At 45.7% G+C, this 12,018-nt stretch overlaps 4 protein-coding genes across 4 annotated transcripts; 2 read left to right on the top strand and 2 right to left on the bottom strand.

Moving 5' to 3' along the window:
* Window positions 1–611: 611 nt before the first annotated feature.
* On the bottom strand, window positions 612–1,208 carry N7455_001682 (uncharacterized protein; the record flags this gene model as incomplete). The annotated part of the gene is made up of 1 exon (XM_065604065.1): window positions 612–1,208. The coding sequence occupies one exon, from the start codon at window positions 1,206–1,208 to the stop codon at window positions 612–614; it is 597 nt and encodes a 198-aa protein (XP_065462556.1).
* Window positions 1,209–2,501: 1,293 nt separating this feature from the next.
* N7455_001681 (uncharacterized protein) lies at window positions 2,502–3,082 on the top strand (the record flags this gene model as incomplete). Its single annotated transcript, XM_065604064.1, has 2 exons — window positions 2,502–2,744; window positions 2,807–3,082. 2 exons carry the CDS (start codon window positions 2,502–2,504, stop codon window positions 3,080–3,082), a joined length of 519 nt encoding a protein of 172 aa, XP_065462555.1.
* Window positions 3,083–4,096: 1,014 nt separating this feature from the next.
* Window positions 4,097–5,758, bottom strand: N7455_001680 (nucleic acid/nucleotide deaminase domain-containing protein; the record flags this gene model as incomplete). Its single annotated transcript, XM_065604063.1, has 1 exon — window positions 4,097–5,758. The coding sequence occupies one exon, from the start codon at window positions 5,756–5,758 to the stop codon at window positions 4,097–4,099; it is 1,662 nt and encodes a 553-aa protein (XP_065462554.1).
* A 3,366-nt stretch (window positions 5,759–9,124) lies between these two features.
* On the top strand, window positions 9,125–9,634 carry N7455_001679 (uncharacterized protein; the record flags this gene model as incomplete). Its single annotated transcript, XM_065604062.1, has 1 exon — window positions 9,125–9,634. The coding sequence occupies one exon, from the start codon at window positions 9,125–9,127 to the stop codon at window positions 9,632–9,634; it is 510 nt and encodes a 169-aa protein (XP_065462553.1).
* Between the last annotated feature and the right edge of the window lie 2,384 nt (window positions 9,635–12,018).

The raw sequence follows: 12,018 nt of genomic DNA, 5'->3' as shown, positions 1-12,018 counted from the left end.
TGGCGAAAAGTATGACCTACCAATACTTTCAAGCATGATTTCCCAACGCTACGACTACCGACTGTGTTTTATTTTCATTCTTCCTTAGTACGGCGATAATAGATTTGAGTATGTCGGATATACACCTCACCGTAGTTAAATCTTTCGGCCGATGTCTCAGGTTTTTGGAAAGCCTTGATTTCGTGGAATCATTTTTCTAACCCTGCGAGACTTCGTTTCTGGGATTTTCAAAATTTGCTACTGTGAACCTGTCTTACTTTTCTACAAAGGAACTCTACTACATAAATTGATCAATTTCTAGAAAATACTGACAGCGTACGTAAAATCTGATTATCATTCAAGAATATTGTGAGTGATACGACCCAGTATTTCTCCAGACCATCTTAGTTCAGATCCATCTTTGAGTTTATTGCATTGGGACTTTGACTGTCTTTGGAGATCTACAAAATGCCGTGATACTTCGTCACCTACAAGGTGAACAACATAGTTCGAATCTTGTACAGGAGCTTTGTCACAATGCGAATAACACATCAGGGGTAGGGCGATGCCGCCAGTGTCATGAGATACCAAAGAGCCCGGGTCGTCTTTACTTGAACTGCAGGGTTCTAGTATCAATCAAGTACCAAAATGACGATCGGAGAAGTTGTGAGATGGAACAGTTGGGATCCACAGATAAATCCCAGCAGAGCAAAGATGACACAGTTCAAATTGAGCTTGTTTTGGACACTTTTCAGAATTGAAGTGAAGAGAAAACCCGCGCCCCTCAACACCTGCTCAGTCCGACGTTTGGCACCTTTTTGGCCAATACTGTCTGTATTGGAAGGGAATGCTTGCTCTTCTGTCGCATTAGTCGATGGTAAAACTGCATCGTGGTCTTCGGTTGTCATACTACCATGCGCTTTCTGTGGGTCTGCCTTGTGGTTTGCTTCCCGTACGGTGTCCTCAGCTGGGGGACTTTTCGAAGTGCGACTTGGCATATCATTCGCATGAAGCCGATACTCTCCATACTTGGCAGATCCTTGCGGGGATTGATTTGGCAGGCCAACTTGGCACAACCGACTGGGCATAGGCTCGCACAAGTGCCTGGCACTGAGCCTAGCATCAAAAATACGGTTGTGCGACGGTAATCCCAGTGACGGCAGGATAGAAAAATCGCGCTCTGTCTCTACACTCGCGGTTTGGCCGTTGATGACCCTCTGGGACGACATAGGCGAACGCTGAAAAGGCAGCTCCTGATCCGTCTCCAGAGGAAGATCGAAATAAAGATCAATAATTTCAGACGGCCTCAAAATTGATGAATCGGGACCTGCTGGAGGGAAGTCTTCATGTACATTTAGACTACACCCGAGAACAATATGTTAAGATAAAAGCTTACCAGTGGGCGATGCTTTGATCTCATGAGTTATTTTTCTTTTTTTTGCCGGGGGATAGCATTTGTCTGCAGAACTGCCAGTGGGGCTGGGAGGAACCATGAGTTTCCACTTTTCCAGAGCAAGCTGCTCTAATCTATCAAATTTGCAGCAGCGAGTTCAGTTTATATGCTCTGAGGCTCTATTCAAGTGCACATGAGCGGCCATAATCCATTTCTAGTTTTTCTCAAGCCTATTTATAGAACTATATCTCACTATGGCGTGACTAGGTTTGCCTCATGTATCAACAAACAACCCTTTTCAAACTCAAAGCCAACCCAGTTTGTCGACCTTGCTGGAGGTCCTCCCCAGATACATGCCACAAGAAAATATTATTTGCCAACACACGCTAGTCCACATTGATGGGATTGGGTTTTCCGGAGCACTCTTGCCAGTGGCCTGTATTGATTCGTACGCAGAATGACGAGAGTTTTCAGCGGGGTGTGTTTATTCACTTGTATCTTTTGACATAGCTGCTACCTTGATATCCTATTTTAAGAATTGTCGTCCCTTTTCGTGAGCAAGCAGTTACCCCTAGTCATGCAAGTGCCGCGATTGGATGATCCCATTGTTTAACGGTATGTTATCTCCTGAAACAATCTACGTCTCAGGTGATATTGCAACTAGCATTTGGTCTGCTATTAAATGACGAACTGAGGAAGTAGTCAAATACCACTAGGACCATTCGGGACAGGCTTATTCATCGTTCACCCAACTCCCCCTTGTATTAGTATAGGATTGCGCGCAGACTTGGAAATACGGTGTTGTAGCACGCCGAGGGTCGATCTTCAGCGACAGTCCATTGGATTGGAAATGCTCCAAGCGGCAAACCAGTCAATTGCTGTGACCGGCGATAAGGTATTGAACAGTGTCAGCATGGACGCGACTCTGAAAAGGTCTATCGCTAATGCCGGGCTTCGGCCGAGCCAGGCTTTTCTTCCAACAGATGCGAACGCTCGCTTTAATTTGTTTCGGCTGCCTTTGGTACCGCTCGGCGACTGATCTTTTGTCGAGTCAGTATTTGTCCGGCGCCAAAGCCTTCATCTTCTTCATGCTACTGATCGTTTTGCAGCCAAGTTGCACATGACATCAATGCGTGACACAGCCATTTCGGGTCCAGCACTGCGGTATGCACATTCCCAGGTTGGATGTTATCTTTCTACCGAAAACTACACACAAATTCTAGGAGTTGAGACGCGCCCTATGACCTACGTTCAAGGTCACCAAACAGACGTTTGTCGAGTTGTTTATGGGGAAGAGACCTTGATCGTGCCTTTGGTGCGGGATGGGGAACCAGTGGCATTTGGGTGTGGACAGGTTTCCACCGCTTGCCATGTTTCTTCATGTGAAAATACCCAGTGACCATTAGCAAAAGCATCTTCAAAATCGTGAGACAGTCCTTCTTGTTGACTCGCAGTGGCCAACCAATCTTGGAGTTTGTGCAACATATTCGTCACCTTCATGCCTTTATTCGCATTGTTTTGATCGCTGGTATCATCCAGGCTGAATCGGTTTTTACTAGCAGAGTTGCGCAAGAGCTCTCGCGATTCCCGCGATTGTCCTTTGTTGCTCTCCGCCTGTCAGATAACCAATTCACCGGCACAGCGAACACCGATACCGGACATAGACTGTTCAACATCGTGCACCTCGATGACACAGAAGCGGGAGCATGATGTCTTGTCAAGATTGGCTTTCTTGATCAATCTTGTCTGGTAAATTCAATCGTGATGGCAGTTTCTACTTCAGCATGGCTCGAAATCATAAGCTCCGCTTTTCAGTCGCAGCATACCAATCCTGGAAGGTAGAGACTGACTCGAGAAACACGCGTCGGGCTCGCTATTCATGTATTTCTTGATTCTCAGCCGCGACGGCCGAAAATTTGCGCGTGATCTATTCCGCATGGAGTTGAGGTAGACACACCGAGGAGCGAATATCTTATCCTAGTGGTGCAACCTTGGGTAAATCTATTCGTGTACATAGTCGAGGACCCTAGGCGCTGGGTGAATTCACAGCGCAGGGACAAGTCAACCGGATGGGTACATCTCTTAGCTGCCAAGGTTTGAAAGAATTCACCTTTTGGGTAATGAGCTAGCCTAATAGGTAGCCCATGCGGTCTGGGGATGAAGTCTCAAAGAATCCCCATGAGGTTGAGACTTGAACTTTTCCACCTCCACGGTAAATCTCAATTTCTAGCAAGGAGAAGTCAATAGGAAGAGCGCAGCCAACTGATCTCCTGAATGGATAATCGCAAGTGCCACCTTCAAGTGTTGTGATATGAGCTGTTGCAGATCAGAAATCAAGCCGCACCGATTCTATATCTGAATGAAGTCCGAGGTGTATTTCTATAGGTGCAACCATAGTGATTGGAAATCAACATGGCCCATTGCTCGATGTATAGGCTAATATATCACGCTGGATTAACAACTCAACTAATATCTGTGGAGCACAGCATCAGGCAAACTTACAGCTGACGAGAATCTTAAGCCTATAGCCGAGAAAACAAGAGAAACCTTTCCTTCATTCAATCTTACAAAAATGGAGTGTGTTCTTTTCTTTTTTTTTCCCCTTCTTGAATAGTATTAGCCGTTCGACAGCGTCCACTCCTAATCAGATCCAGTTACTAATACCCAGATACAATCAGCAAAAAGGGAAACTAGACCATGCTCAGCGAGCAAGAGCAAGTCCCGTCAAATATCCACCCCACCTGTAGCGGAATCATCACTCTCAGCCTCTACGCTAACCTCAATGGGGTAAAAGGGAAAGCCCCGAGGCCTGAACTTAGGGTCCATATGATTTTCTCGGAGGCTACGGCCGGCCCCACCTTGACGGTCAAGCATTACTCGTAGCTCTTCAAGGGAGAGATTAGCCACGCCCGGACCGAGGTCGGTTTCAATGTCAACAATGGTTGAGGTGCCTCCCGCTGTCGAGTCCGCGAAGCCCGTCTGCTTACCAACACTAGTAGCGATATCATTTATTAGGCCCCCCCTAACGGTGTCGATCATGCGTAGCAGAACATTTTGTTGATGCTGAAAGCGCATCGCGGCATTCTGTTCGTGCGTGCGGACATCAGGAAGTCGCCAGTTCAGATATAGCTTTTGGTGAGAAGGGGGGCTCGCATAGCCTCGCGGATGGCAAGAAATAAACATATGGCATAAATAGCAGGCTGGCTTGCTGCATCCGATGTATTTATTTTTCTCGTTGAGGAATCTGCCACCCGTCTGCTCAAAGTGATCGAGGACTAACAGTTCCGCATGCACGCGCGTTTTGCCTTTGCAGACATCCTTGGACAGCAGCCGATCCAGTTCCTTCTTTGAGTAGATTTGTTGCACCTGCTGCAGGAATATATCTTGTTTGACCGGATCAGAGAAAATACGATGGCTGATATTATCAATGTCGCAAGTACGGGCCAAAAGAGGGATTTGGTTCTCCCGCGACCTGCCAATCGTTTCGATACGTAAGCCACGCGATAGCTCTAAGCGAAGCCTGATGGTGGCCTCGATCAGTCGTTTACACTGAGCCACGTGCTTACCCAGTTTATAGAGCAGGTTATGGAGTTGCTCAAAGTTATGGGAATGCTCAAGGCTTCCAGTGGTGTGATGCAAGGCTTTGAATACCTCCCGGTCCCGGTAGCTGGAGAGGGCCAGGTTTTGCATATCCTTTTCTTGAAGCTGTAAACCTTCCTTTGAAAGGTGTGTTGATATCCATTTGCGAAGGTTGATGATGCTGTCCTGATCTACTCGTGGTGGTAGCGCTTTATCAGCTTTTATGTCCAGTAAGAGCCGCTCTCTTAGCAGACAGGGCTGCGTACCTTTTAATTTAGGCTCGGCATTCAATCGTCCCATCACCAAGGAGACCAGTTTATTCACCTGCTGATAGTATTCGAAGATCTTTGGGGCGTTGAGGCCCAGCACGTGGACAGTCAAAATTTTCATCACCTCTCGGCCCTCTTTTGTGTCCAGTCGGACTGTAGGATTTTCGATAATCCATGAAAGTATGATGAGGACCTTTTCCAGAAGAGTGACGACCGCCGTATCAATGCCATCGTTCGCAGCTAGCAGAATCACTATCGCATCGGGGGTCTGTTCTAGGGCCGCCGCGGTGACGTAGCCAGGCCTTTTCCGATACGCACATATATAGGCTATGGCGTCCACAAAGGATCGATAGCTTTTAGTGGCACTTAATCCCGGGCCCTCGGGGAAGATATCACCTGGCTTTATTCGATCCCCCCGGACTTCGCTTAGGATTCGGAGCAAGCAGAGGGGCTCATAGAGCAATCGTAATCTTTTAGGCTGATGTTCCATCAGCGAAGCCTCTGGAAGTCCTCCGCTCATTGCGTCCTGCTCGAGCATTTTTTTAGAATAATGATCACAAGCATACAGAGTGTTCTTTACGTGTGAATGTGCCCACTCTAAGTATGACGCGCATATATATAATCTCAAGTTGATTCTCTCAGCCCCGTTATACTTCTTCTGACTCACTGCGCCCGGGCGATCTCATCGTCTATCTTTGCTGCCCAACGCTAGCCATTATTTTGTTGTTCTTTTATTCCTTTTCCTTTGCTTCCAGTGGTTGCGCCCCCCTGTCATTTCTTGCAACGGCTGCCAACGAGTATCCCTATTTTTCGGTTCTTCTCACATGCTACATGACGCAAGTTGGATTGGAGCTATGTCACACGGCGTCGATCGTCGTGCAAGGCTCTATGTAATCCAGCTGTGCACAAGAATTTCCCTGCTGCAGTCTCAAAGTTGAGAGTTCATATTCGCCATGTATGCGTCTCTTTTCATTTGGCGGAGTAAAATGAACCCGTGTCTGCCACGAAAGTCAGTTGGCAGTACGACCAATCCCGCATGGACAACACATGCTAGAGAAAGATGACACGTCACGCCCTACATCACTTCCTCGTGTACTTACTCGTGTACTTACTTTGAGAGCCCGTTAATCGAAAAATGAGATGCCACGTCTCCAGACTAAGACCTTGCGGTGAGACACATTTGGCCAATTTTTCAATTTGTACTGGTTGAATCCTTTTGTAGGAAAATCTCACAAAAAGGGAGTGGGAAGACCATTGATGGTGTTCAATAACCCGCCGTCTCGAAAACCTGAGTTACTGCTTTGCTATCAGTCCAACCCATTATCATGGCCGGCCTGCAAGACAACAGTCAACTTACCCACTCCAACGGCGAGTCTCATGGCCATCTATCTCCCGCTTATATCTACACTAACGCACACCACCTATAGATATTCTTATCGGCACCCTTCTCTTTCAAATATCAGTAATTTCATCCTTCGCTAGCTCTGGGATGTCGCGCAAGGAGACTGAGGTTAGCGCGCTATTTCAGCCACCTCTAGCTGGCTGCGAGACTCACGCAGATACAGGACTATTGCAAAGATGCTTTTCAGACATTCAACTGGATGGAAATAAAGAGGTCTCTCAAAATCGTCAAAGACACTCCTCGAACCGCTATCGGAGAAGATAGCAGTGCCCGGAACCTCGTAGTTGCTTTGCTAGGGCAGACCTACAGACTTTGCCCTGAACCGCAAAGACTTCCACTTTTATGGAACCTCGCCGACATATTCTCTCCTTTTGCTACCGGACAAGCACATCGTCGCAGCCACGGAATGACGAGTGTGGAAATGTCCTTATCGAGTTCCTCCAGTCCAGGTCCCTCGCAACCTGGAGGAAATAGTTCTCACGCAGTCGCTCTCCATCGGTACACCTCTGCGCTACACGAGAGGGGCCAGAGAGAGAACAAAAGTCTTCAGCGAATTGATGAGCAGACAATCACACTGGATCCGCCTTTGTTTATGGTAATTGTTCAGTACAGAAATCTCACCTGCTCCGGTAGGGCTCGAACAAAGAAAGAAGCTGCGCACTTGGGCGCCAAAGAAATTTGCCGCCAACTGAATGAAGATCTATCATTAGTGTGATTATTGAAGAGAGAGAGGCTTGATGGCAGTCTGACGGGCAGCTAAGTCGAGATAGACAAGTAAACTCACACTCAGGAATGTTCCGCAGCAGTGTTATAGCGCAAGAGATATCACTGAAAGAACAGTAGGTCAAAATGAACATATATATATATATATAAACCGATCCAGCTGGCCGATATTCATAGGGGCTGTGTGTCTTTGTGCAAAACATCAGAATGAGGCACCAGTGATTAATGGGCGCCTTCAAAAGCAGGCATCGCCGCTAACACAGAGGAGAAATCAGAGACCACTTGCAAAGAGGCTATCGACCAGCAACATATCTCAGAAAGATCGCCTAATATGCTTCCTTGACCGTCCAGCTGTTGTGATTTTTTTCCGCTGCTACTTAGCTCACTGCGATAAAGACTATTTAAAAGGACGAAATTCAGCTCAATGATCAGAACGAAAAAGTATTATTTTAACCGGGTCGTCGAACTGCGGCCACCGCCTTCGCGGTGTCCGGGTTCCCGGGTCTAATTGCATCCCGGGTCTAATTGCATTTTTTCCCAACCACCTATTTTTAAAAATTCACTACACCCTCAATTCTTCATATTATGTCTCCAGATTTGGAAGATCGTATTACCAATGCCTTAATAGCTTGCTATGCTAAAACGAAGCCAAACATCAAGGCCATCGCTGAGGAATTCGGTATTAGCTACGGCATATTAAGAGGACGGCTTAAAGGTCGGAAGTCTCGAAACGACCGTACCTCACCCAACAAAGCATTGGAAACCGAGCAAGAAAAGGCATTAATTCTATGGATCGATACCTTAGATCAGGCTTATTCTCCACCATCTGCTGCTCAAATTCAATGTGCTGCGCTACAAATTATCCGGCGTCATAACCCCTCTCGGACACTCGGTAAAAACTGGGCTTACGACTTTATCGCTCGTCTACCACCACGCTTTGAGCACCTTACCCAAAAACCAATAGAGAAAGTACGGTTTCAGGCTGCAGAACCTGGCTATATTGTCACTTGGTACGATCGTCTGCAAATTACGCTCAAAAGCTACAATATTAGCCCGAGAAATCTATATAATTTCGACGAAACCGGGTTTCGAATTGGCGAAGGGAAGGCTCAAAAGGTTGTTTCAGCCCGAGGCAATTCATACAATAGTACCGGTGGTCAAGCCGAATCGCTTACCGGTATTGAATGTGTCTCAGCTACGGGTTGGGTTATGCCGCCATGGTTTTTAGTGAAGGGACAATTCCATATGGAAAGTTGGTTTATCGACACCAATTTACCAGACAACTACACAATTTGTCCAACCCCAAATGGCTGGACTGATGAAATCATTAGTTTTGCATGGCTCCAGGTATTCGATGAATTTACATCATTGCGTATTAAAAAGGGGGAATATCGTCTTCTTTTAATGGATAATCATGGTTCACATTTGACCTATGATTTCATTGAATTTTGTTGGACAAAACGCATTATTCCTTACTGCTTTATTCCACATACAACACATGGTTGCCAACCTCTCGATGATACACCTTTCTCGGTCTTAAAGCATTACTATAAACAATATAACAACGAGACTGCTTTTTGGGGTGGTGATACGAAACACAAAGCCAATTTCTTCGCGGGTATTCATGATATACGTACACGATCATTAACCGAGCGGACAATTCGACACGGGTTCCGAGAAACTGGAATTTGGCCTATCAATTCAGACAAAGGTCTTGAAAAATTGAAGTTGACAGACAATGATCTTCCCGAAATGCCGGGGTTTATAGTTCATGATATTATGTCTGGAACGACACCACCCCCACCATCAAGTTCACTACCAAATTCACCACCTACGACCGTTCAAAAGCTCCGAAAAGCGAGTAGTAAGGTCGTGAAGCATATACAAAACGATGCTACAATTTCTCCGAAGGTACGGGATAGTCTTTCTCGCATTTTAGAAGGTGGACTCGCTCTTGCCGAGGTTGGTGCTCAATTCGCGGAGGACAATGTTCGCATTTTACGACGGAAAAAGCAGTCCAATACTGCTAAAACAAAGCGTAGGCTGCCTGAACTAGGCCCTCGTTTAGTAAAGGACTGCAAAAAACACATCTCCGACCGTGCCGACCGAGAAAGACTACAGATATTCAACAGATCTAAGAAAGCCTGGCGGGAAGCAGCTATTTTGAAAGCGATTGACGACGGCGACATTGAAAACCCGGGTGATATTGAGGATGATGATGGTGCAGAAATGGCCCGGGAATGGATAGATGATCTTTATTGTGTTGATTTAGAAGGTGATGCTATTTAAATTCAATGAATTAGTTGGTGTTGGTGGACAAAAATGCAATTAGACCCGGGATGCAATTAGACCCGGGAACCCGGACACCGCGAAGGCGGTGGCCGCAGTTCGACGACCCGGTTATGGCTTTAGTATAAAAAGCCCACAGAACACTACCAATTTTCTAGCGGTGCAGTTAGACAAATTCACGAAACAAAACATTGGAACTTCCGAGTGGGTAGAGCTAATCAGGTGAAAATGCCTTAGGCACTCATACCATAATACAGTATGTATGGCCAATCATGGGTGTAGACAACTCTGATTTGTAATTTACCCCTATATTAACAATTTGATGTGATTCCCGGCGGGTCCGTCAACCCTGCCGAACCGTCACCCCATTAAAACTTCAAATTTTACATTTTTTCAAACACCATTTACATCATCAAACAGTATTAAATTAGCAATTAAGATCTTCTGTAGAGAAAATCTGAATTGCCAAAGTATAGGGGCCAAAACAGGAAGTGCAGGTTCAACCTGGAGTTCTAGCGTAGGTGAAGCATAAGATGTATACCTTATACTACTACCTCCCTGGCAACCAATGTCAGTAGTAAGGCCTGATACCTTTGTTTAACTACCAATATTAGATATTTGCTTCTTTGATTCCGCCCTTTTTATCGTCTGCTTTCGGTTTCCCTCTCGTGAACGCTTGAAACCATCCCGCATTAAGATATGCTTGTGCCCTAGTTTAACCGACATGTTGTAAGACTGTTGAAGATCACGTTTTGTAGTCGAAGAGATCTTATTAGCAGTTAAATCCGGACTCATGTCAAGCCTACATTTGCGATTTTCGCTGCTTGATCGTCCGAGGGATACCGGTAGATTTATTGCTACCTGATGTTGAGCCTTGTGATGATGGTCGATCTGGTAGAGGCGGAGATTAAAGACGAATATTGAGCTTTATAACAACCGATTGGCGCCTAATTGTATTAGACCTGTAGCTACAAAGGTACTCTGAACAATAGAATCTTTAAATGAATCGTCACGAGCTGCCGGAAAGATATCAAGAAAGTCATCTTTTTTGATAGAATCGATGCCTAACCGGATTATTCGGCAACCCGTGATCCATAGACGCGCTTTAACACAGCAAAACGACCAACATCAAGAAGTCGTAAAGGATGAGAGGCATACAGAGACATATAGATTAGTATAATGTTGTTTTCCTGGCAAATCTTATCGAATGTTGCTGTAAGATGACTGTTATGGCCATTGAGGACCAAAAGACGATGTTTTCTTTTTGTCTGATTTATAGTATGCAGAATAAAGAGCCTTGAGAGCCGATAAACGCCAATTTTATAACTTGTCCAGCTATTTAGACTAATGTTGAGAGACTAATGCTTTGGAAGGTCGTTGAACCATCGTTACATAAAAACTTTTCCCCTTGAAAACAACGTATGGTGGAAGCGCTCGTCCAGAGGCGCAAATTGGTTCAATAACAGTCATCTATTCACAATTGCCAGCTTATAAAACGCCCCTCCGACTGGTGTGACTGTGTAATATTTTTGTGGTCGCACTGATTCCCATCGCAAACCCTGATTCGTCAATGTTGTAGATATCATCGGAAGTAATACCATAATGAGTGATTGTTCTTTCAACAAGCTTAAATTATTCAATGATAGTATTTGGGTCTTCCACCAGGGCGCGTTTGTAATCATATTTGCGAGAGAATCGAGTAGTAAGCTCAGGATGTCGTTTGATATATTGTGTTGGCCAATTTTTGCCAACGGTCTGGAGGGTATCATCTCCGCAGTGCTCAAGCAGTAAATTGGCCATATCTTTCAACATCGCGATTGTAAGCGCAGCACCTCTCTGACCCATAGAGATTAACCAATCTTGAATTGATTTCTCTTCTAGTTGCGTGAATTTCTGGCCTGTGCCCCTTGCTTCATAGAGATTAGGAATGCCTTTCATCCGATCTACAAGAGTCGTGCGGGGACATCAAAAGGGCGAGCAGCGGTAACGACCATAGTAAGTCTACCATTTTGAAAAGCTTTGATAGCTAAGAAGATTTTGCCCTCCTGCTCGATTGACTTTGGGGCCTTTTGGCTGCGCTTTGGGGGCATGATAGGCGCTTAAAGATAGATTGTTGGGAGCAGAAAATTGGGGTGGGATGACGGACCCGCCGGGAGTCACGTTATATAAGGATCGGTAATTACTAGGCCTCGCCAAACGCGGGTTCGGGGCGGGTTTTCATTTTTCCAACCCGCCCACGGGTAACCTATCGCGGGTTTTGTATTTCACAAACCCGCCCGTGGGTTTTTGGAAAATCTTCGTGGGTACCCAAATTACCCGTTTGTACCTATCAAAATATATAACTGATACATAATATATGATTAGTTAGTCTGTGTATTTTTGGT

The sequence above is a fragment of the Penicillium solitum genome (assembly GCF_028829755.1).
Source record: "Penicillium solitum strain IBT 25940 chromosome Unknown utg000001l_segment0_segment0, whole genome shotgun sequence".
Lineage (NCBI taxonomy): Eukaryota > Fungi > Ascomycota > Eurotiomycetes > Eurotiales > Aspergillaceae > Penicillium > Penicillium solitum.
The sequence above is the reverse complement of the archived record's forward strand: the minus strand, read 5'-3'. Positions and strand labels throughout refer to the sequence as shown.